We start from the raw sequence: 26,301 nt of genomic DNA on the forward strand, positions 1-26,301 counted from the left end.
GTGGACATTTTTCTTCAGGAAAAAAATGTCCCGACTTATCTGATGCTCCGAGTACCTACGGCTGGCATAACGAGCCGCTACGATATATCCACGGATTCCTACGGCCTCCTATGGACTCGTTACGAACATTCTGCAAGTTTGAAAACTCGGGAGATTTTGTGAATAACTCGGGAAAGTGGGACAGGCCCTTAAAGCTAGCAGCTGCAGACATGACCGAGTAACCCCCAACAATAATATCAGTAACTAATGATCAGAACATAGTAAAAAATGACGGTAGACAAAAGTGCTGGAGAAACTCAGCGGGTGCAGTAGCATAGATGCTGCTGCACCCGCTGAGTTTCTCCAGCACTTTTGTCTACCTTCGATTTTCCAGCATCTGCAGTTCCTTCTTAAAAACATAGTAAAAATGACCTCGTGGCCTGGATGTTTATTGCGGTCCCCGTTCCCTGCGAGCTCAGCCGGGTTTGATGTGAGATTAAAGTCAGACTGTACAATTAATTGATGGCTTGCCACTATCTTTACTGGCCGTTGTCAACCCGCCCACACCGGCAACGCATTGTTCCGCACGCCTCCCCAGCCCCAGTTATTTAAGGAGGGGTCGGGAACTCGCAAACCACATTCAATGTCAGAGGCGCAGCAAAGTTTTGGGACTGTGACTTGAGGTTTCATCGTTTCTCCTAGCCATGTCGGCCAAGAACGGCTTCGTGACACCCTTTGCTTTGGCCGTCCTGTGTCATTTCATCGGTGGTAACCCCTCCTATGGTAAGGTCGCTCACGCCGTTCTTTTAATACGTGTTTACAGCAGCCGCGTCTATGGGTTGCCCGTAAGCACTCGTTCCAATACCCGAGCGACGACTAAAACGTAATACTTGTGTACAGTTTACTTGTTTAGTAGTTGTTACTTGTTACAGTCGAATACTGTGTAGGAAGGAGCTGCAGATGCTGGTATAATCGGAAGATAGACACAACATGCTGGAGTAACTCAGCGGGACAGGCAACATCTCTGGAGAGAAGGAATGGGTGATGTTTCGGGTTGAGACCTTCTTAAGACTGATACGTTAATACTTATTTACAGCAGCCACGACAACGGCTTGCGCATAAGCACTCGTTTCAATACCTGAGCGATGACTAAAACTTCTAGTAAGTAACTTAATGATAGTTGGAAACAATGTTGTGCTTGGGGACGTGAAGCGTGAGGCAGAACAGTCTATTGTGTAAAGTGTTTTACAATGTTTTAAATACATGTTTCACTTTATGCATCCCGGAGTCTAGAGTGTTGAAAATTGGCGACTTATATATAGTCATGTCTATCTATCCACAAACTGTCCCGATCGCAGAACGTGACTAAATATGTGCGCACAATTTTTTTTGTAATGAATTAAATGGCAAATAGATGTTCAGAGGACTGTTTGGTAAATTCGCTCTATTCTCAAAGACCCCGCTCCGCAGATCAATCTGTCCTGTCTTCAGATTTTTCTTTCCCTCGCCTGACTCTCGGTCTGAAGAAGGGTCTCGACCCGAAACGTCACCTACTTCTGCTCTCCAGAGATGCTGCCTGATCCGCTGAGTTACTCCGACATGTTGTGTCTATCTTCAGGTCCTGACTGCTGTGCATTTACACCCCCAACAAATGCGATATAATTTTGCTTTTCAAGTCATTATTTGTAGTATTGTTTTTGTTTTCTTTAAAAGTCCGCGGTACCTCTCGCCAGCCAAGCAGTGAAGTTACAGAACTGAGGGAGAAGAAGTTATTTATTCACAGGGGGGCACTGTGGATGACAATAGATCGTGGGGAACCCCGGACTGTGTGCATGTGCGTGTGTATGAGTGAGTGGGGGAGATGGTGGGGGAGAGGGTGGTGGGTATGTGTGTGTGTGTGTGTGTGAGAGAGAGAGAGAGAGAGAGAGAGAATGTGAGAGAGAAGCGAAGAGTGTGGAGGGAGGGATGGGCGGAGAGAGGAATGACTAATGTAAGCAACGTGGAGAGGCAGGGCGACAGTGGTTGGAAGGAAGGCGCGGAGGAATCATTGTCCATAAACTGTTAGAAGATTGTCAAGTGTCAGGGGAGTTTAATTGTCATATGTACCGGCAACAGAACAATTGAATTCTTACATGTTACAGCTTAACAGACCGGTCACCATAGCACACAGATAACACACAAATATAGAACAATATACCCTATAAATTCCCCTCATGAATTTAACCGCCGAGATAAGATCGCCCTCCTGCGCTCCGAGTAAAGTCTTTGCCGGCCCAACCTCTCCCTGTAGCTCAGGGCCTTAACAAATCAATCAGATTATTTAAAATAATGAATTGAAACATTGGAGTTAGGCGAGCCGGCGATTTAGTTTTCGCTTTGATGGTTTGGATGGAAGAGCAAGTGAGGCCATTGAGGAAGAGGGAGGGAAGGGAATGGGAAATTGAAGGAGGTGGGAGAAGGCAGGGGAATGCAGATGTAAAGCAAAAACAGGGCAGTAGATAGGAATGTTCAGTCAACCTTTGTCACTTTGTGGGCTCCAAAAAGTGGCGACACTTGTGTACTGCCTAGACGAGGTCTGCTACATGATTTTACTGGGTTGTACGCGAAACAAAGCATTTCACTGTACGTGGAACAATAAAGTATCACCATCCTCATCTCTGGAGAAGAAGAATAGGTGATGTTTCAGGCCGGAACCCTTCCTCACACTGATGAAGACAAACTTTCTCCAGATCTACTGCCTGACCCGTTGAGTTGCTCCAGCATTTTGTGTCTATGTTCGGCTTGATTAAAGCCGATTATGATCTGCATTATGGACTTGTTTTTTTATGTTGTTGCGAATGAGGACCAGACATTTGTACCCAGACATGGGAAATAAGTTAGTGCCAGAAATGTCTACCTCCCTACGGGATGGAGCGAGTTGCACCCTCATAACAGGAGTTTAAGTTATTCCACCACTGGAAACATTGCTTCAAAGGCTGATTGACATTAATAAATGTAATATAAGCATTTCTTGCAATTACATTCGCCCTTGATAAAAGCCTTCTTTGAGGTCCTACGGCCTCCGATATAAACTATTTTGTAGATTACCCTCCCACAGACTGAACGATTAAATATAATTAAATCGTTCGTGCTATTCTAATTCAATTGGTATGCCATTGTTCATTCAGAAGCACGAAATATCAATTCTTATTTTCAGTGGGATTTTAGTAATGAGAAAACATAAATGCAGAAATATAATGACCATCCTTGTAAGTGCCAATTTATTTTTTATTGCTCTGCCTTGGGTTATTGGTAGCGTCAACAGTGCCTGAACATGAGGCACGAGGAACTGCAGACGAAATGTGTAAGAAGGAACTGCAGATGCTGGTTTAAACCGAAGATAGACACAAAAAGTTGGAATAACTGCTGAACACTTTAATTCTCCTTCCCATTCCTACACTGACCTTTCTGTCCTCTGTCTCCTCTATTATCAGAGTGAGGCTAAACGCAAATTGGAGGAACAGTATCTCATATTTCGCTTGGGCAGCTTACAGCCCAGAGTGGTATGAATATTCATTTCTCTCACTTCAGGTAGCCCCGACATTCCCTCTCTCTCCCTCCCTCCCCCACCCAAGTCGCACTAGTAGCTTCTCATTTTCACCCTACAAACAGTTTACAATGTTTCCTTTATCCTCGTTACTTTTTTTTGCAATCTTTCATTCATTGTTCTTTATCTCCCCACATCCTATAGTATCTCGTTTTCCTTATCCCAAACCAGTCTGAAGAAGGGTCTCCACCAGAAACGTCACCCATCCATTCTTTCTCTCCAGAGATGCTGACTGTCCCGCTGAGTTACTCCAGCTTTTTGTGTCTTTCTGCGAGGAACTGCAGATGCTGGAAACAGAAAGTGCTGGAGGAACTGAACGGGTCAGGCAGCCTCTGTGGAGAGAAATGCACAGACAATGCTTCGGGTCAGAATCGTCTTCAGATTGTTTAAGAAGGAACTGCAGATGCTGGAAAATCAAAGGTACACAAAAATGCTGGAGAAACTCCGCGGGTGCAGCGAAGAATATTTCCTTCACTCCATAGATGCTGCTGCACCCGCTGAGTTTCTCCAGCATTTTTGTGTATCTTCTTCATATTAATGGGGGATTAGGGGGAGAGAAAGCGGGAAAAAAAGAGATGTGGTACTGGGGCAAATCCTGGCAAGTGATGGGCATATACCTGTAACTGTGTCAGAAGACTGTTGTACACAACTTATTTGAGTATAAAAATCTCATTTGGAAAGGGTTAAAAAAGGGATTCAGCAGGATATTATCTGGTCTTGAGGTATGTGGAGAGGTTGGATAGGCTGGGACTTTGTTTGGAGCATGGGAGATTGAAAGGTGATCTTATTGAGGTGGGCAAGATCATGATTAAAGTGAACACTCACAGATTTTTTCCCTGGGTAGAATGTTCTAAAACTAGAGAGCATAGCCTTAAGGCGAGAGAGGGTGCTTTTCAAAGGGACATTGGGCAACCTTGTCACCCAGAGGGCAGTCTATATCTTGGATGAGCCCCCAAAGGAAGCAGATACAAATACAACTTTTCAAAGCCCTATGGGCAGATATGTGGATTGGAAAGGTTTAGAGGGCTATGGGCCAGATGCAGGCAAATGGGACTCGTCCAATATGTCCAGAAGAAGTCTGAAGAAGGGTCCCAACCCGAATTTTCATTATCTATGTTCTGCAGAGATACTGCCTGAACCACTGAGTTACTTCAGATCTTTATGTCCCAATATGTCAATCTGGGTAGTATGGACAAAATGGGCCGAAGGGCTATTTCCCTGGTCTGCAGCTTTAAAACTCAGCTCGAATTTCTGACTAGTACAGAGGGAATGACGAAGGTGCCATTGTTCAGATTAGATGTCTTTTGAAACTTATCGGCTCTGATTGGGATGTAAATATTGATCTCTTGTGATGCTATTTGTGAGGACTTTTGTTTAACATGGTAGCCTTGTTTTCTACGCTGTCGCAGTAAGTCCACTTTGCTGATTGTACGCACCTACAATAGCTCTATTATGAAAGGGGTAGGAAAGGTGCCTTACCAGTGCAAGGCTGTCTTTGGTTTAAGAATACAGCTGAGATGGGTGAGGCAGAGGCAGTTAACAGACTGAATATGTTCAGTTTAGTTCAGAGATACAGCGTGGAAACAGGCCCTTCAGCCCACCGAGTCTGTACCGACCAGCGATCCCTGCACATTAACACTATCCTACACACACTAGGGACAATTTACATTTATACCAAGCTAATTAACCTACATACCTGTACATCTTTGGAGTGTGGGAGGAAACCGAAGATCTCGGAGAAAACCCACGCGGTCACGGGGAGAACGTACAAACTCCGTAAAGACAGCACCCATAGTCGGTATCGAACCCAGTTGTAAGCACTGTAAGGCAGCAACTCTATGGCTGCACCACCGTGCCACCCATGCTAGTCGAGTGCTAGTTGGTTGGACAAAAGTGCAGACAGTCTTCGAGGAGTTTTGTGCATGTATTTCGATGTTCCGTCACAGAAGGCTCCATACTTGAACATAGAACAATGCTATATTTGTCTGTTGCCTTTTTGGCCATTTATATAACTTTTTTTGCAGTCTTTCTATCCTCACAACAGACTTTCCCACTTTACTTTGTATCTTCACAGACTTGGATGCAATATAGTCATGTCCCGCATGCAAGTCGCTAATATTAATTTTTAACAATCAAAGGCTCAGCATTGATCCCTGTGTTATCCCAGTGGTTATAGCCTGACAAACTGAAATGGAGCAGTTCATGTTCTGAGAAAAGGTCCTTTGGAATGAGGAACGGACAGGGCATCGGAAATCAGACTTGCAACTTTCAAGATGAATAAAATATAGAACATAGCACAAAATATAGAAATATGGAACAGAACAACGCAAGAACGGCCCTATCGGCCCAACCATGATGCCAAGATAAACATCTGCTTATACACGATCCATATCCCTCTTTGCCCCGCACTTCCATGTGCCTATCTTAAACGCTACTATCGTATCTGCCTCTACCAGCACACCGGCAAGGTGTTCCAGGTCCCCATCACTCTCTGTGTAAAATAAACATTGCCCCCCCCCCCCCCCCCACTGCCCCCCCCGGACTTCCATTAAACTTTCCCCCTCTCACTTCACAGCTATGCCCTCTAGCATTGGATGTTTCCAATCTGAGAAAAAGGTTCTGACTATCGATGCCTCCCATAATTTTATTTACTTCCATCAAGTCTCCCTTCAATCTTCAAAATTTTCAATTTCTTACCAGTACAGCACCCAATGAATGTAAGGTGACTTCCACTTCCTTTGACTGGATTTGCAGGTAACCTCTATTTCCTGTTATGAAATTATAAATTCCTTTTTAAAACAAGACATTGCTTAAAGTCAGTTAATGCTGCCTGACCCGTTGAGTTACTCCAGCATTCTGTGTCTCTCTTCGGTGTAAACCGGCCACTGCATTTTCTTCCCACACATGTTCTCTCCAGATGTTGCACTTTCACCTCATATCTAGTGTGGCATGGCAAGTGAAGTGTTTGTCTTTTTCTCATCACCACAAGCTATTGCACACTTATACAATATAATTATGGGATATACTTTGTGACTTATCTAAGGCACAACACAACGGCCCTCGTCCAATTTGATCTAATCCCAATTGAAACCACTGCTATTCTGCTAATATAATCTTGTGAAAGAAGTCAAGGTTTTTCCATCTGATTGATAAGTTCTCTCCAGATCTTCCACATTCACTTCCTCCAAACTGCTGCCTTCTTCTAGGACCGGGGATGAGCAAACATCCTTATAGTTTTATCCCATACTCGAGCAGTGCTTCAGGTAACACAGAAGCACTGTCACATTTTCCTTTCCTGAGGGGAAACGGATGTTCTAATGTTCTAATCGTGTTGTCTGCTGCCACAATGAAATGTGGGGGCAAAATCTGGGAATGTGGGTATGATTGATCACCTGTGCACCTCCATCGAATCATGGGCAGAGTAAAGCAAAGAGTTGTGAGTCTGTGGAATTCTCTGTCACAGTAGGCAGCGGAGGCCAATTCACTGGATGTACTCAAGAGAGAGTTAGATATAGCTCTTAAGGCTAACGCAATCAAGGCGATGTGGGAAGAAAGCAGGAACGGGGCACTGATTTTGGATGATCAGCCATGATCATATTGAATGGCGGTGCTGGGTCGAAGGGCTAAATAGCCAACTCCTGCACCTATTTTCCACGTTTCCATATCATAATTATGGTGTATAAGTTGGGAGGCAGCTATTTATTATATGCGGTCATTCAGGAATAGTGATCAGCTGACCTCTACTGGAACCCATCAGGAATGTCTATATTCATTACACAGAAAGGTTGAAGAGTAAAGCCCCCGTCCCACTTAGGAGACCTAAACATCATCCTCTGATGACCTTGCCCGCCAGCCAAATAAAAATCAAGGTCGCGGTGACCTGCAACCTGCTACCACCCCCCACGTATATGTTGAAAACCTTCCTGGGCTACGAAGAAAACTGGCTTCGACTGGACCTGGGACTAAAACAATTATCGGTTTTTAAACAGCAACCTATTTTTAGTCGAGGCCTGTTGTAATCATGATGAAAAAATAGCAGCAACCTACATGAAGCCTCGACCACGCGGAAACCACTTTTGTCCATTAGGGAGAGTGACCAAAACCTCCGGTGACCAAAACCTCCGGTGACCTCATGGAAACCTTGGGTGGTGGGCAAGGTCTCCAGAGGTTGTTGTTTAGGTCTCCTACGTGGGACAAGGGCTTAATGGTGAACATGTTTGTCCACACTATGGGAAGGATGAGGTTGCACTGAAGAAACTACATAGGAGATTTACCAGGATGTTGCTTGAGATGTAATGTTTCAGCTATGTGGAGCGACTGAGTCGGGTAGAGGAGCGGAGGAAATCCTGATAGAGATGTTCAAGATTATGAATGGTGTTAAAAGCGCCCTTTTAAAATAGAACCTTTTCTCCCCAGTAGAGTAAAACTAATGGGCATAGGTTTTATGTAAGGGATAAGAGGTTTCAAAGGAATCTAAGAAAGAACCTTTCACCCAATCTGGAACATGCACCCAACAGATACACTCATTACATTTGAATAACTAGATGAGCACTTCATTTCCAAGGCATAGGAAGCTACTGACCAGGTACAGGTGAGTAAAATTGGTAGGGATAGGTAGTTGATGACTGGATGGACATGATGGGCATGAGTTGTATAACACTAAAGCTACTTCAAACTCAATGATATCTTAATGTGTAGGAAGGAACGTTGGAACTGCAGATGCTGGTTTACACCAAAGGTAGACACAAAATGCTGGCGTAACTCAGCAGGACAGGCAGCATCTCTGGAGAGAAAGAATGGGTGACCTTTCAGGACTGAAGAAGGGCCTCGCCCGAAACGTCACTCATTCCTTTTCTCCAGAGATGCTGCCTGTCCCGCTGAGTTACGCCAGCATTTTGTGTCCTTCTTCAATGATATCTTAACACTGACATAAGCTTCTGTTTCAGCAACATGTTTGTCAACTTCCATTTTCAATCTTAGTGTGGGGGATAAATCATACAATTTAATAAATAGCACGCAGGAGATTAACAGTGATGTTATTTAACAATTTCCGCAATTAATTAAAGCATCTTGTTAGTGTGTAATAGAAAATGGGCAATAGTTTTGGAAGGAAAATGTGATAAAATCTTGTTGAATTAACCTCAGAGTAATAATTATCTGATATAATTTTAGAGTTTGATAGATAAACACATTTTATATACATTAAAATATTTCCATTTGATGTTTCGAAACCATATCAAACTTTGTACAAATGACCTGCACATTCCTAATATAACCAGAATAACTTTAATCTGAAGCTTCCTTGCTGCACTTCGCAAATGTTTTCATCTTAATGAACATCTTGTGTGTTCTGTTGCTTTTTATTAGTATGTCTGTATGGCAAATCAAATTCCTCATATGTTGCAAAACACACTTGTCTAATAAAGTATGATTAAAGGTTTACTGGTTTAGTTGCAATGTTTACATATTAAAAGTTGGACTGTGCTTAAGCAGAATGTCAAAGCAATTGAAGATTGCATTAACTGAATTTTTAGCTCATGATTAACAACATATTTAGGCCACAGCTCGTTCATAAGTGAATCAAATTACAGATGGGAGTAAGAACTGGCAATATCTTCTACCATTAAAACCATTCAGACTTTAAACTTTAGACATACAGCGTGGAAACAGGCCCTTTGTCCCAGCCAGTCCGTGCCGACCAACGATTACACTAGGGACAATTTAAGCCAATAAACCAATTAACCAAATAAGCAAATTCACCTACAAACTTACACGTCTTTGGAGTGTGGGAGGAAACGGGAGCACCCTGAGAAAACCTATGCAGTTACATTGAGAACGTACAAACTCCATACAGACTGCACCCGTAGTCAGAATCGATCCTGGGTCCCTGACGCTGTTAGGCAGCAACTCTACCGCTGCGCCACTGTGCCACACCTTTGCAAACATATAATTAAGTTGCTAAAGACAACTATAAAATGGGTGATATGCATTGTGTGTTATGAGTTGCAATAATTTAATGACAATATATATAATATTAAAATATTAAAATGTATATAATTATGTAATATAATATTTATGTTAAAATAATATAATAATTATAATAAAATATTGAACATTGTTAATTATAAATATAATATAATTATATTATAATTATATTATATTTATAATTAACATAATCATAGATTGTAATTAATTATATATTGATTAATACATTTAATACATTTTTAATTAAAACAACTTTTTTTAATACAGGCTTAAAAATATGTTTTGAAGGCAGATATTTACAGATAATGATTTTTTGCATTTTGCATTTTGTTTCCTTCAGCTGGGGTGTGTTGGCTACAGCAAGGAAGGAATGGAAAATGCCAGGCTTTGTCCATGACTCGGATTGATCGGGAGGAATGTTGCAGGAGCGGAAGCGCTCAAACTGCATGGACAAATCAGGATATACCAGAGAGTGACATTTTAAAACTCATAATTCTGGGCGGAGTTAGCTGCCACCCATGTCACAGTAAGTACAGCCATGGAGGGACAGGCTCCGCTCCAAAGGCAATTCAACGTACAATGTTTACAATGCTTACAATCCAGCGGTACGAATGTTGATTTCTCTAACCTCAAGTAACTCTTGCATCCCCTCTCTCTCCATCCCTCCCCCACTCTAGTTGTCGAACTAGTTTCACTGACGTCCTGTGGAGTTTCAGTCTGTATAGCTCATTATCATCTACCCCACAGCCAATGATGGGCCATTGTCAGCTCCGCCTTTCCTTGGTCATCGTTGCTTTTTGTATATCTTTCATTCATTTTTCCTATGTACTCCTTCCCCTTTCTCCTGACTCTCCGTTTGAAGAAGGATCTCGACCTGAAATGTCACCTATTCCTTTTGTCCAGAGATGCTGCCTGACTCACTGAGTTACTCCAGCTTTTTGTGTCTATCTTCGGTTTAAACCAGCATTTGCAGTTCCTTCCTGTACAATGTTTAGAAATGGATAGATATGAAAATCAAACATATATATATATATATACGTGCCGAACCATATGATTTTCTCCCATTTCAAGTTAATTGGGACTAGACTCCTCATGGAGATATACCAGTAATTCTAGCTAACACTTGGGGTTACTTGTATTGGGGTCCCAACTTGCTGTGGAGTTGGTCTTCAGATGAGACAGTGTCATAGTCAAACAATGTGGAAACAGGCTCTTTGGCCCAACTTGCCCACAACCAACCTACATGTCCCATCTACACACATCCCATCTGCCCGCGTTTGGCCCATTTCCCTCTAAACCTGTCCTATCCATGTACTTGTTTAAATGTCTCTTAAAACGTTGCAAGAAATGGTTTTAGAAATTTGTCACATTCAATCTCAGTGAGGAAAATAATCTTTTCTTTTGAGAAGATCCTGCTCTGTGAATTTTTTGCCTCAAAAAAATTAATGGTCCTATTACCCTTAGGCATCTGCACCTTCAAGGTTTACGAATAGTGGAAACACAACAGAGTACAGTTTTTTGTAAGGTTTTATCCATTAAAGATCACATGGGTCGATCAGTCATAGCATAAGCACTTTAATTTCAATTTCACTAAAGATATGGTGAATGTCGGTACAAATAACTTTGAACAACTGATTACATCTGTGATAAGGCCGTGGATTTTTCCTTTGAAACATATCTATGTTGAGTCACATTTACTTTTACAGACAACATTTGCTCTTGTGTAATTGTGTGAGAATGTCTAGTGGCATTCAAATTTTGCGGTCTCATGTTGATTGGAGTGGTGATTATTCCTTGTTCAATAAATACCATTAAATGCATAAGTGCATAATAAAATATCAGTGCTTGCATTCAATGTGACTTAATGTCTCACTTTGAGGTTTGAAAAGTAATGAGTGCCGAGAGCAGAACGACATTGTGTGTCTTGATGCAATTTGTTGAAAATAGTCAAAGGAAAATGGTATTCAAAAGGAAAATGGTAGTTGTCTCATACCAATCATACCTGCGATCTCCCAGACATCAGCCCTTGTGCAAATGTACAGTGAGCTAGCCAGCCATTGCTGCAGCCACTAACTAAATTGGTTTTACTTAAAACATGAAGCTGTAATGTACTGGGGATCGTGACAATTATATCATGAGTGGTCAACTTCATTCAGCAAAATATATAACCTGTATTGATCAAATCTGAATCTCTGAAAGAATAAACATTGATGAGTTCTTTAGCAGTTGTCATCATTCATTTCTCTATCAGATGATCTGCTTCCAGTGCATAAGGGCAACATAATGGAGAGTAGACTCACTAAATGAACAATTAGGGGACAATTGGGTTACTGATGGAGAGAGTGTGGGTGAAGTGTATTGGTGCATCTAATGTTGTGTTTCAACATTTCCTTCAAAGGGTAGATACAAGAAACTGCAGATGCTGGTTTACAAAAAAGACACCAAGTGCTGAAGTAACTCAGAGGGTCAGGTGTCACCTATCCACGTCATCCAGAGATACTACTGCCTGACCTACTGAGTTACTCCAGCACTTTGTGTCTTTTTTTACTTCAAAGGGGACCAGTTTAAGTCATCCTGATGGCTTTTTACTCAACTTATTTAACAATGGCAGTGCAAAGTGTCCCTGTCCGGCTGCATTAGTTATGGAATTTAATCTAATTTATTTTTGTCTGTTACTTTAGAAACATGTGAGGGTGTGGATTGTGGACGTGGGAAGATTTGCAAAATTAACAAACATAACAAGCCAACATGTATCTGTGCACCTGACTGTTCCAATGTCACAAAGAAGGTACCTGTGTGTGGAACCGATGGCAAAATCTACAAAGATGAATGCAGCCTTCTTTTGGCAAAATGCAGAGGTTTGCCAGAATTGGAAGTACAGTATCAGGGTGAATGCAAAAGTAAGTTTTCATTCATTCTATTTTCCGGCCATGTTAAATGTTTTTCCCACCATTTAAAATCTCCCACCATTGTAGATGATGAGCTTCTTAGTATCAAAGGAACTTGTTCCTGTTGATCAATTTGAAGAAGGGTCTCAACCCAAAACATCGCCCATCCATGTTCTCTGGAGATGCTGCTTGACCTGCTGAATCATTCCAGCACTTTGTGTCTTTTTGTACAAACAAGCACCAAATGTGTCCACATTTTACCTCTCTCATTTCTGTGAAATGGGGAGGGTTTTCTGGTTACTTAAAATTGGAGAATTCAATGGTGTCCATGTGGAATATAGGGTGTTGTTCCTCCAGTTTGCATATGGCCTCACTCTGGCAAAGGAGGAGACCAGGAAAGAAAGGTAAGTATGGAAATAGGAAGAGGACTTAAAATGGTTAGCAACCGGGAGATCCCGTAGCCTTGGTGGACCGAGCACGGGTAGTTGGTGAAACTATGTTTGGTCTTGCTAATATACAGGAGGCCACATCAGGAACACTGGATGCAGTAGACGGGGTTAAAGGGAGGTGCACGAGAACCTCTGTCTCCTGTAGAAAGACTGCTGGGGTTCCTGGATGAAAATGAGGGAGGAGGTGTAGGGACAGATGTTGCATCCCTTGCGGTTGCAGGGGAACGTACCTGGGGACTGAGTGGTTTGGTTGGGGAGGGATGAGTGCACCAAGGAGTTGCGGAGTCTCTGCAGAAGGTGGAAAGGGGTAGGGATGGGAAGATGGAACAAATGGTGGGATCACGTTGGAGATGATTGAAATGTCAGAGGATGGTATGTTGGACACGGAGGCTGGTGGGGCGAAAGGTGAGGACCAGAGGAAATCTGAGGGGAGGGGAAGCGAGAGCAGAACTGCGGGACACAGAGGAGACTTGGGTCAACGCTGTGTTTACGTTAGTTCCATTTGCCCACATTTGGCCACATTTGGCCCACATCCCTCCAAACCCTTCCTGTACATGTATTTGTCTCAGTATCTTTTAAATGCTAGTTCCTTCTATAAAGTTCAAGAGAACGCAGTTAAATGTATAATAATGAACAATTTAATTAATTAATTAATGGAATACTAGGTAATCTTAATGGTATCCTCAATCACCAAAGAGCGTAGTACAACTAAAGACATAGTCGATAGAAAATCATTAGTTTAGTTTAGAGATACAGAGTGCAAATAGGCCCTTTGGCCCACTCGGTCTGTGCCGACCAGCGATCACCCGTACACTAGTTCTATCCTACACACTAGGGCCAATTAACCTACAAACTTGCGTGTTTTTAGAATGTGGGAGGAAACTGGAGCACCCGGAGAAAATCCACATGGTCACAGAAAGAACATCCAAACCTTGTCCAGTTGGCACCCATAGTCAGGATCGAACCTGGGTCTTTGGCGCTGTAAGGCAGCAACTCCACCGCTGTGCCACTGTGCTGGCCCACAGCTGCTGACGTTACTGTTGTGCAGTGTTCAAGAACTCGATAGTTGCTGGAAAGAAGCTGCTATTGAACCTGTTTGGTCACGGTTTTCAAGCTCCTGTAATCTTCCTGATGGTAGTAGCGAAATGAGAGCGTGGCCAGGGTGGTGTGGAAAATAACACAAATCAATCACGAGTAGAAAATACTATTTTTTTTTTCCTGTAATTCCCAAATGAATACATTTATCACTTGATATGAAGCACTTGCAAACAGTAATGCATTGGCCAAACACTTTATTAATGAGTCACATACTTGGATTGATTTCTTTACTGCAATACAAATTGAAAACAAATTTTAATAAAACCCCAGAAAAAATGAATGAAATCCAAAGCAATAAAAATGACTATATGACCTCTCCTGATTTTTGATTCAATGAGAAGCAATTGCAATAAAATGCCCCAATCTGTGTTACATATTTCGGCATGATAAAAAATGTTTTTTTATTAATAATGCATATATTTAATTATGCTACTGTTAACATTTGAAGGAATCCTTGGGGAACACGGCAGCACAGTTAGTAGAGAAGCTGCCTCACAGCTCCAGCACTCCGAGTTCAATCCTGACCTTTGGTGCTGTCTGTGTGGAGTTTTTCTTTCCTGTGACCACATGGGTTTCTCCTGGGTCTTTCAGTTTCCTCCCTCATCCCAAAGGCAGGCAGTTTGCTGAGTTAATTGACCACTGCAAAGTACACTTAATGTGTAGGTGACTGGTAGAAGCCAGGCGCACTAACATCGCTCTGTTAGAAGAGGTTAACATGGACTCCACCACCGCCATTGTAATCAAATACCTGCTCAGGTGGACCATCCATGTTGTCAGGATGCCTGACTGCCATCTCCTAAAACATGTCCTCTGCTCCAAACATCTGGGGCAAGACAACGGAGGTCAGACGAAGCACTGCATGGATAACATCAGAGAAGCAAGGAACTGCAGAAGCTGGTTTACCTAAAAGGACACAAAGTGCTGGAGTAACTCAACAGGTCAGAAGAAAGGTCTGAAGAAAGATCCCGACCAACAAATTCACCTATCCACATTCTCCAGATGTGCTACCTGATCTACTGAGTTACTCCAGCACTTTGTGTCCTTTTGAGGATAACATCGGGATCGACCTCAATAAGTTCCACATTAGCCCCACCGACTGGGAGGGCTTAGCTCAGGAGCAACGTGGACAATCAATGCACACAAAGGAGATGTGCTCTATGAGGAGGACCTCCCAAAGGCTGTAAAACACTAATGGCAGCAATGAATGAAAAGACTCGTCAACATAAAGGCCCGACCACATCCATGGTCACACTGCATCTCAAAGGTCAACAGAAAGGACCTACCAGGAGGACAATCATGCTCCATCCTTGATTGCCGATGATGGTTCAATATAACTGTAGTTAATGGAAAAGTTGTGAACATATTGGGATGAATGAGGGATGAATGTAAATGTTGGCTGTTATGGACTCAGTGCATCAAACAGCATTTTTGTATGGCCAACTTAAATTATTATTGATTTTTCACCTAATATTGAAGTTTAAATGTAGATAATAATTTCCATTATGTGAAGCAGCTTCCATTACATTTCACTGAAGGTGAATGTAAGACTTATCCTCTGTTATAAAAAGCAATTGCAGATGCTGGTTTATACCAAAGATAGACACAAAATGCAGGAGTAGGTCAACAGGTCAGGCAGCATCTCCAGAGAAGCATTTTCAGATCGAGCCCTTCTTCAGTCAGATCAGCCTAAAGAAGGGCACAAAATGCTGGAGTAACTCAGCGGGACAGGCAATATCACTGGAGAGAAGGAATTGGTGATGTTTCGGGTCGAGAAGTGTCTTGAGTCGAAACGTCACCTATCCATGTTCTCTAGTGATGCTGCATGACCCGCTGAGTTACGTCAGCCCTTTGTGTCTATTATTCCACTGCATACATTGCTCACATTGCTCACCATTGTGCATGTTACCAATGTCTTCCAGAGTCTTGCACGCAGGTCCTGTGTCCTGGAACCTCCATGTGTGTGATTGACCAAACCCACAGCGCGCACTGTGTCATGTGCAGAGTCATGCCCTGCCCAGAGCCTCTGTCATCAGGGCAGGCGCTCTGTGGGAATAATGGCATCACCTACCAGAGCGTCTGCCATCTCAGGCGTGCCACCTGCCTGCTGGGGAAATCCATTGGCGTTGCCCATTATGGGAGATGCAACTGTAAGTACAAAAACGGTCTTGGATCAAAAAAACCCAGAAAAACATTACCAGTTTTGTAAATTAAAATTGAATTTAGTTTTAGTTTTATTTATAGAGCTACAGCGTGGAAACAGGCCCTTCCATTCACCGCGCCAACCAACAAACACCCCTTCACTAGTTCTATCTTATGCACCAGGGACAATTTACAGAAGCCAATTAACCTACAAACACGCACGTCTTTGGAATGTGGGAGGAAACCGCAGCAGCTGGAGAAAACCCACGCTGTCAGAGGAAGTTCGGGCAAACTCTGCATTGTTAACACCTCGTGAGTCAGGATCAAACCCAGATCGCTGGAGCTGTGAGGCAGCAATTCTACCTGAGGGGAAACTCTTTCACACAAAGAGTGTGGTGAATGTATGGAACAAGTAGCCAGAGGAGGTAGTTGAGGCTCGTATTATAGCATCATTTAAAATACATTTGGACAGGTACATGGTACACAGTTAATCAGTGGGCCGAAGGGCCTGTTTCCACGCTGATACTAATACAAAAGTGTTTTCTATCAAAAACGCAACATATTTTGAAGGTTATTTTTCTCTTTGCAGCGTCAGAAGAAGGCTTCAAGCAAAAAGGAGACAATCAAGAAAATACAGTGTTTTCGAAATTCATGCTTGGGTGGTAATTTATAAACAAAGACATTATAAACAGAGAAGAAAGTGACTGGGTAAAAATTCCTCTGGGTGTTAGTGCCGTACCTTTGCAATGTGAGTGTAAATGCATGGTCATTTGATGCATTACCGGTAACACAACAACCATCACTTCTGTTCACTGACCGCGTGCATGATTTGGTGGTGCACACATCCAAGACTTGCAAGTTTATTTTTCTTCATTCCAACAGTTCATTGATTAAAACAGCCAGCGATAAATTCTCCAGATTGGACGTTATGTGCAGACCTGGAGAATTTTGTTTGCGGTCGCCTATTCATTTCCTCCACAGATGCTGCCTGACCTGCTGAGTTACTCTAATACTTTGTGCTTTGCTCAAGGTACCAGCAATTGCATTTCCCTGTGTCTCTCTTGATTATCCCTGCTATGATGCCTCAGAGGTGCGTGGAGAAGGAGGGACAACACAGGCCCTGGGAAGATGGAATGTTGCTATGCAGTTCAGAATGTTACCATCTAGTGTGATATTAATGGAACTGTTGGATTCATTGAGTTACACAACACAGAAACAGTGCCCAAAGCCCACCACGCTATGCTAACCTGTTTTTGCACATCTTTACCAATCCCATTTGTCCACATTAGAACCACAACCATCTGCTGCTTTGCCTAGTTAAGTGCCGGGGCTAAATGCTTCTGAAACATAGTAATAATAACTGATTCCATCATCTCTAGAAGTCAACCACTCCATGTCAGTGATTTGCCCCGTTGGGGAAGGGGGCAGGAGAGGATACACAGGGACTCATCTAGACATGCTGTCTAATCATATTAGACAGCATGAGAATCAGGCGTCCAAAACTTCATGTTGTAATGTGAAACCAGGCACTTGGATCTGTTGAATGGTGCCCATTGTTACTCAAGCCATCTCATAGAATCAGGCCTGATGAGAAGGAATGTGTAGGAAGAAACTGCAGATGCTGGTTCACACCGAAGATAGACACAAAATTCTGGAGTAACTCAGCAGTTCAAGCAGCATCTCTGGAGAAAAGGAATAGGTGATGTTTCGGGTTGAGACCCGAACCGTCATCTCTTTAGGTTTAAGTTTATTCTTGTAACAAGTACAGAGGTACAGTGGAAAGCTTTGTTTTGCATCAAATCAGATGATTGCATTAATAGAATCAAATCAAACTCTAGTACAATTGATAAGCAAAGGAGAAGATACAGAGTGCAGAGTACTTGTATTTGTAATACAAAGCTGAATTAACAAGATCAAAGATTCACGGTGGGTGTTTATTCATAAGATCAGAAGACATTGAAGCAGAATCGGGTTATTCGGCCCATCGAGTCTCCTCCGCCATATGATCATGGCTGATTTAATTTCCTCTCTCAACCCTATTCTCTTGTTTCTCCAGAGATGCTGCCTGACTCGCTCAGTTACTCCAGCACTTTCTGTTCTTGTTTTGTAAACCAGCGGCTGCAGTTCCTTGCATTTACCTGATGTTTTGCTGCACCTTCTTACTAACTATAGTGACTTTGAGAGTTTCTCCTGGGACAGGATGTCACACTCTTCATTTTCCCTGTGGGAATGCTGCACATTGTCTAATGCACATTAGGATCATCCCACTGTGCTCCAATTACACACACCAAGTGCCTGCCTAGATCCTTCAGTGCCTCAGGAACATTTTTGAAATTTTTCCCCTATAGACTCACATTAATAGACGTTGCAAAAGTCTCTGACTTTGACTGCATTTGTACTTTCCAGTGAACTCGTTACATTCTCAGAGCAGTAAGAGGAATTTCTGAAGAAGGGTCTCGACCCGAAACGTCACCCATTCCTTCTCTCCAGATATGTTGCCTGTCCCGCTGAGTTACTCCAGCATTTTGTGTCTATCTTCAAGAGGAATTACAACCCTGATATGTTTATATTGTACATAATAATACCATATATTTATTGTAAGAAAAGCAATGAAGAAAATACTCCATTTTATTTATACATTATAATGAATGTTTATCAGATGTTTGCCTTTGCCATCTGATGTAATTATAATGATTTTTCACAAAATTTTGCTACTTTTTGATCACCTTTCCAACTGTAAAAATGGATGTATTTTGTATCATACCACATTGTGTTAAACTGTTTCCATCCTGCAACCATCTTCATTTGGAATATATTATCAGTCATGTAAGATGTAAGGTGTATATAGTGGTAAACACTTTGGGGGTTAAACGTGCATTGTTTGCTATCAGCAACAAGGAGTTGTATGAACATTTGTCTATGGGACTGATCAACCTTTGATGAAAATAACGATCATTAGGAATTCACATGAATGACTTGTTCCTCATAACACACAATGCAATATCACCCTATTTTATAGTAGCCTTTGGCAACTCAACTATATGTTTGCAATTACATTGAATTGATATTCTCATGTTATCCTTGTTTTGTAGCAGAAAATACATTGATTTATGAAAGTTGCTGTTTGAAATTTATTTCTACGTGTCGGCACAGTGGCGCAGTTGGTAGAGCTGCTACTGCACCACATCTGTGACATGGAGTCCAGCCTGACTTTGCGTGCTGCCTGTGTGGAGTTTGCAAGTTTCCTTGTGGGTTTCCTCTGGGTGCCCCGGTTTCTTCCCACACCCGAAAGCATGTTTGTCGTGAATTGGCCTCTGAAAATTGCTACTAGTGTGTAGGAAGTGGAATAATATAGAACTAGAATGAACGGGTGATAGATAGTTAGCATGGACACAGTGAGCCGAAGGGCTTGTTTTCATGCTGTAGCTTTCAGTCAGGCATTATCAGAATGAAATCATCAAGAAGGACACTTATAAATTTAGTTTGACCACTAATTTACCAGATTAAAGTAATTAAAATAGTGAAAAGAGGTTTCTATGTTAGATTAGAAATGCACTGATATTGTTGATTCCATTCGTTAGTAATGAAGATCCCAGTGCAGAAATAATTTAATGGAAAAGTACCAGTGTAAAATGAGATTTCCTTTGCACACAAGGATTTTAACAGAAGTATGGTTCACAAACCTGCAGCAAGAAAATAAGTCCGATATCTATGTGGCTCCACACCCATCACTATCCCATGAATTAATAAAATATTGTTTATTGGAAAATAAAGATTGTCCTAAATCTAGATCTTCAACTGTATTTTTTACCTCGTGGTTGGACTTCAAACTCCGAACCCTAAAGTCTCAATTTTTAAGAAAGCTTCAAAATATTAAGTGGTTGGAAAATCCTTCTTCCAGTTTGCTCCAATATTATTATTGAAAAGACATCATTCCTTCTCAGTTAAATCTTTCCCATGTTGGCAGCAGTGGAGCTCAGGCTAAATTATTGGGCTAACATTCAGGGAACTGTACGACTAATCCAGAAACACAAGGTTCTGGGAATAACTTGATGGGGAATCTTGGTCGGCATGGAAGAGTTGGGCCGAAGGGCCTGGTTCCCTGCTGTCTGACTGTACGACTCTTCAGTTTGAATCCTACTATGCAACTGGTTATTCTTCACTCTACTAAAAAACAGTTAAACAATGGTGCTCTTTTAAAGCAAGGATGTCCCAACGTTACAGTTTTGTTGATGACCCCATCAACCCACCCAATTTGGAATGAATGCCTTTTGGTCGGTCCCTTGGTCAAGGATTGAGAAAGACTTACTTGCGCTTCAGTTTGGTGAGGTCAGAGATGGTTGATGAGGTCCAATGTTCAATGGTTCATGGTTCAATGGTGCTTTATTGTCACATGTGCAAAACAGCAAAATTATTTTTCGAGTCGCCAGATTTGGCACCATTTCCAAAGTTCCAAAGTTTGGTCCACGTGCAAGGTCTTATCGAGCGGTGCCTAATCCAGATGAGCCCCAGGCTTCTGCATGGCCTCCAGTCGTTGCCTTTGCTCGATTGTTCACTGACACCCCTCTTCTCGCCCGGCCACCTTTGTGCCCCGGGGGTGCCAGCCCCAGCTGACCTTGACGGGGCGGAAGTCCATGTGAGTCCTGCAGACTCCGGTGGGGGGGGGGGTGGGGGATGGCAGAAAGGGCAGGTGAGTGGTGAGTTTGAGAGGAAGTACAGACCTTTTACCATTAATACTTGGCTTCTATGTGCAGGAGCGTGTGCAGGAGGTTGAGGCTTTCTGTATTATTCCCAAATGCTCCTCCAGTTCGAACCAGGGAGGATGGAGGGAAGGTTGCAATTTTCAACACAAGCTACAGGAACATTCTCGAACTTCTTCCTCTATCTGCCTGTTAATGTACCTCTTGTGATAGAGCTCGGAGCAGAGTGTCTGTTTTGAGGGTTTTGCAAAATACTTTGCCAGCCCAGCTGAGCTGACTGAATGCATCCAGGCCCTCAGTGCTGGGGACCTTGGCCTGGGAGAGGACATGACGTTGATTCAATTCTCCCTCCAACAGATATGGAGCATTTTCTGAAACCAGTGTTGATGGTACCTTTCTAAACACTGAAATAACATTTGGAGGTATCCCAAATCATTGTCCCAGAGAGACAGACAGACAGGGAACACATGCTAGGTTTGAGATCCTGATATTCAAATACCCTTTTCTCAAGGCAGCCAAATGCAGTGATTTAGAACAGCTCTCTTCGATTCTTTTCCAAAGCCTTGACATCACTATTGATGAGGACTGAGAACTGATCAAGGTACTCTTGTCAAGGCCCATTCAAAATGGCGGCCAAGCCAGGGGACTCGCCGCATGCTGGTCCAAGAAGCAGATCTGCAATCACTTCTTACAATTGCTCCTCTCTTTTAAATACTGAACAGCTCAATATAATCATGTATAGACTTCCCGCTGACTGCATAGCACCAGCAAAAAGCTTTTCAATGACAATAAACTAAACTAAACTAATCTTTTTATTTGAATTTTAATTACAAATTCTTGCCTTCCATGAGAGATGCCTCCTGAGATATGGTCCACGTTTTCTAGCTTCCCGTGAACCTGGAATAAAGAATCCAGGAATGATTGGGCTATCATATGATGAGCGTTTGACGGCGCTGGAGTTTATGATGAGGGGGGACCTGATTGAAACTTCCCGAATAGGGAAAGGCCTGGATAGAGTGGATGTGGAGACAATTCTACCAGTGGGACAGTCTAAGACCAGAGGCCATAGCCTTAAAGTAAAAGGATGTACCTTTAGAAAGGAGATGAGGAGGAATTTATTTCGTCAGAGGATGGTGAATCTGTGGAATTCATTGCCACAGACTGCTATGGAGCACGTCAATGGATATTTTTAAGGTGGAAATTGACAGATTCTTGATTAGTAATGGTGTCGGGGTGTGTGAGGAGAATGAGGTTGAGAGGGAAAGATAGATCAGCCATGATTGAATGGCGGAGTAGACTCGATGGGCTGAATGGCATAATTCTGCTCCTATAATGTATGAACTTATGAACAAGAACCTCCATTTTTGAAGGTACAGTTATATGATCTGATAATGGAGCAATGCATTTACTAAATTGGCCCCGTTCCTCCTAGGGTGAAGATTTCTCATGGGGCTACTGCAGCCAGGAGATTAAATTACTGGATTAGAATCCCGGAAACCGCACCATCAATCTCAAATTTGAATCCCGCCATGCAGCTGGTGACTAAAAATGGATTGAAAATAAATGTTTCTCTGGAATGTTGAGGTTGAGGGGAGACTTGATAGAAGTATTCAAAATTATGAGGCATACAGATGCATACAGATGCATAGAGAGGATAGACAATCAGAACCTTTTTCCTCGGGTGTAAATGTCCAACAGGGAGGCATGGTGGTGCAGCTGTAAAGTTGCTGCCTTACAGCACCAGAGACCTGGGTTCGATCCTGACTACCGGTGCTGTCTGTATGGAGTTGTTGTACGTTCTCCCTGAGATCGCGTGGGTTTTCTCCGGGTGCTCCGGCTTCCTCCCACACTCCAAAGACCTACAGGTTTGTAGGTTAAATGGCTTTGGTAAAGATTGTAAATTGTCCCTAGCGTGTGTAAGGGCCCGTGAACACTTACGTAAGTACGATTTTACGTAAGTCCGATTCACCATCCCCATCACTCTGCCCAAAATGGCTCACTGAGTCTGAAGAAGGGTCTCGACCTGAAACGTCGCCTGTCCATGTTCTCCAGAGATGCTGCCTGGCCCGCTGAGTTAATCCAGCACTTAGTGTCCGTTACTGAGAGTATTACCTGTCTCAGCGGCGCCCGGCTGTGTCCATGGCACTTTCTGCGGCGTGCAGCCATCTGGGTAAGCACAGCCGCCAATGCTGGCATGTTTCCGATGTCAATTGAATGATCTTACAGTATGGTGGAAATTATTAACTGCCACGATTGCACTCGGGACTGAGTACAGAATTGTTTACGAAAGTGCATAAGTTAGGGAGTGTCTGTAGTGTTATTATTCAAGAAACTTGTCTAATCCACTGGCTGACACATATGGGTTTGCTCTGTTACAGTTACAATAAATTCACAAAACATTTGTAAGCTCGAACAAAAACTGTTGCTAATCTGCCACATCTGGGGACATGCAGAATCTTCCGAAGACACAAGGTAGATCTCAAGACCAAAGAAAACTCTTAAACCAGTTAGGATGTATTGAGAAAACACAAAGTGCTGGAGTAATTCAGCGTGTCAGGCAGCATCAATGGAGAAAAAGAATAGATGATATTTTGGGTTGGGACCCATCTTCAGACTGATGCAGCATCCCTGGGAAACATGGGATTCAAGTACACCTGAGATAAAATTCTGGGCGAATTTGAGTAAAGTTGAATTTTTGTAAATCAAGTCTTCTGTGACATTAATCTGTATTTACGAGAGAATATAACAGTGTTTTTTGTGCTATTCTTAACTGTTAGGTTTACACAATTAAGAATTTCATAAGTGATAGGAGCAGAATTAGGCCATTCGGCCCATCAAGTTGACTGCCATTCAATCTATCTCTCCCTCCTAATCCCAATCTCCTGCCTGCTCCCTATAATTCCTGACACCCGTACTAATCAAGGATCTACTGTATCTGTCTCTGCCTTAAAAATATCAATTGACTTGGACTCCTCAGCCTTCTGTGACAATGAATTCCGCATTTGTACAAATTTAATTGAGGATCTTCAGTCCAATTGTTTAATTTTGTAGGATCACTGAATTCCAAATGATTTGCCTAGTCCATTTGCGCTGTTTTAAAACATTTTATTCAAGCACAACGGTTACGCGGCATCTGAGGATAACATTAAAATATGTGCAGACCTAAACTACAAGCTGAAGGTAGACACAAAATGCTGTAGTAGCTCAGCGGGACATGCAGCATCTCTGGAGGGAAGGAATGGGTGACGTTTCGGGTCAAGACCTTCAGACTAACTAACAGCAACAAAACAAGGAAACTATGGAACTGTAACTAAAGGACTGAAGAATGAACATGACGAGAGACAAAAGACACTCAACTAACTCTTTTACAGACCAGGCACAGAATTCACCGCTGAAAAAACAAGCTTCCTTATCTATATAGGGTGATTGATGTGGAAGAAGGAATTGCAGATGCTGGCTTATACGGAAGACAGACACAAAATGCTGGAATACAGCAACTCAGTGGGTCAGGCAGCATCTCTGGAGAAAAGAAATAGCTGAAGTTTTGGGTCGAGATCCTTCATCAGGTCTGAAGAAGGGGTCTCAATCCGAAACGACACTTCTTCCTTCTCTCCAGAGATGCCTGATCCGCTGAGTTACTCCAGCGTTTTGTGTCTATCTAGAGTGATTGCGGCCCTTTGAACTCAACTATCCCCAATGAGAGCCGCAGAGTTTAAATTGCCGTGCAGCCGACTGGCACTTTAATGTACTTCACAGAGACACAGCTTTTGTAGCCCCATGTCTTGTCAGGAACAAGCATTCTGGGAGTCTCACACCTTGTAATCTGTAAACTCCCACAATATTCAATCTTTTTTTTATTCTATATTTCCATCGAAGCATCTGGAATAGACAATAGAACAGTTTCATTCCAACACACTACTTCCAGAAATTTGCGTTCTCTGAAGTGACATCCAAATCCAATTTCTCAAGTTTATACTGTAGGCCTTGGCAACAAATACATGTGTGATCACTTTTCTGCAACAAACATGCATTTACGCAGAAATCTGCAAATGTTCTTTCTTTCCTCTTTCCTGAAATTTGCCTTCCCCGATTAACGTCAAATTTTAATTTGTCTGTTCTTCATTTACATCATTAATAGATCAAGTGTCCACTCCATGTAGGGTTCTGTTTATCAAATACTACCAGGAATCATTACAGTTCCAGCAAACCAGCTTCAAAACATTAAACATAGAGATGAAAAACATTGTAGAGAGATTAAAATGACAACTGCTGGACGAGCTCTGCATCAGTTCAGGCAAAGGGATGGTCGATGTTTCGGATCAATGGATATTTTTAAGGTATGGATCGATAGATTCTTGATTAGTACAGGTGTCAGGCGTTACGTGGAGAAGGCAGGAGAATTGGGTTAGGAGGGAGAGATAGATCAGCCGTGATTGAATGGCAGAGTAGACGATGGGCCGAATGGCCTAATTCTGCTCCTATCACTTAGCGGTGAACTTATAGACATGTATAAAATCATGAGAGGAATAGATCGGGTAGATGCACAGAGTCTCCTGCCCATAGTTGGTGAATCGAGGACCAGAGGACATAAGTTTAAGGTGAAGGGCAAAAGATTTACAGTATTAGGAATCTGAGGGTTAATGCTTTCACACAAAGGGTGGTGGGTGTGTGGAACAAGTTGCCAGAGGAGGTAGTTGAGGCTGGGACTATCCCAACGTTTAAGAAACAGTTAGACAGGTACATGAACAGGACAGGTTTGGAGGGATATGGACCAAACACAGGCAGGTTGGACTCGTGTAGCTGGGACATGGTGGCTGATGTGGACAAGTTGGGCAGAAGGGCCTATTTCAATATTGTATCACTCTATGACTTTATGTGCAGGCAGAATGGATTAGTTTATCATGGCACAGACATCGTGGGTTGCTTTTCTATGCTATGCTTTTCTATGTTCTATGGTTCAGTTAGATTCTTAAATATATGATGTTGCATTGCATTTTATAATTTTCTCCATCCTTCACTCACACGTAGGTGGCAACAGATCAAGTTCCCAAACTGACATATCTTCAATGCGACAATTGCTTCAGGCTACTTGTTGTAGGCAATATATATATTTTGACTTTCAGCAGGACATAAATCAGAGTTACAAGAATCAGATTTAATGTAATCTGGTTTGAATTTGATTAAATCTGGTTTAAGTTAGATTCTAAAAATTACACAAAGCAGTAAGTGCTCATGTGCAAACGTCAAACGGACGATTTATAACAAAACACATAATTATAAAAATATATTAGAAATTCAAATCAATTTCTCAACTCACAACAGAAATTGAAATAATGAAAGCAAATAACCATATAACCATATAACAATTGCAGCACGGAAACAGGCCATCTCGGCCCTTCTAGTCCGTGCCGAACACGTATTCTCCCCATGTCCCATCTACCTGCACTCAGACCATAACCCTCCATTCCTTTCCCGTC

General features: G+C 42.4%; 1 protein-coding gene across 3 annotated transcripts; it reads left to right on the plus strand.

The window, feature by feature from the left end:
* The first annotated feature begins 580 nt into the window (after positions 1-580).
* LOC116989299 (follistatin-A-like) lies at positions 581-24,404 on the plus strand. 3 transcript variants are annotated; one of them, XR_004416208.1, is made up of 6 exons: positions 581-762; positions 9,891-10,076; positions 12,232-12,450; positions 15,905-16,132; positions 16,714-17,081; positions 24,391-24,404. XR_004416208.1 is itself a non-coding variant. In XM_033046522.1 (5 exons), exons 1-5 carry the CDS (start codon positions 684-686, stop codon positions 16,788-16,790), a joined length of 789 nt encoding a protein of 262 aa, XP_032902413.1. In that variant the 5' UTR covers positions 581-683; the 3' UTR covers positions 16,791-19,240. The 3 variants fall into 3 exon arrangements, 2 of the variants coding, with proteins under 2 accessions (XP_032902413.1, XP_032902414.1); XM_033046522.1 differs by lacking the exon at positions 24,391-24,404 and having other exon boundaries at positions 16,714-19,240; XM_033046523.1 differs by lacking the exons at positions 581-762; positions 24,391-24,404 and adding an exon at positions 1,063-1,140 and having other exon boundaries at positions 16,714-19,240.
* Positions 24,405-26,301: the final 1,897 nt, after the last annotated feature.

The sequence above is a fragment of the Amblyraja radiata genome, chromosome 29 (genome assembly GCF_010909765.2).
Source record: "Amblyraja radiata isolate CabotCenter1 chromosome 29, sAmbRad1.1.pri, whole genome shotgun sequence".
Taxonomy (NCBI): Eukaryota; Metazoa; Chordata; class Chondrichthyes; order Rajiformes; family Rajidae; genus Amblyraja; species Amblyraja radiata.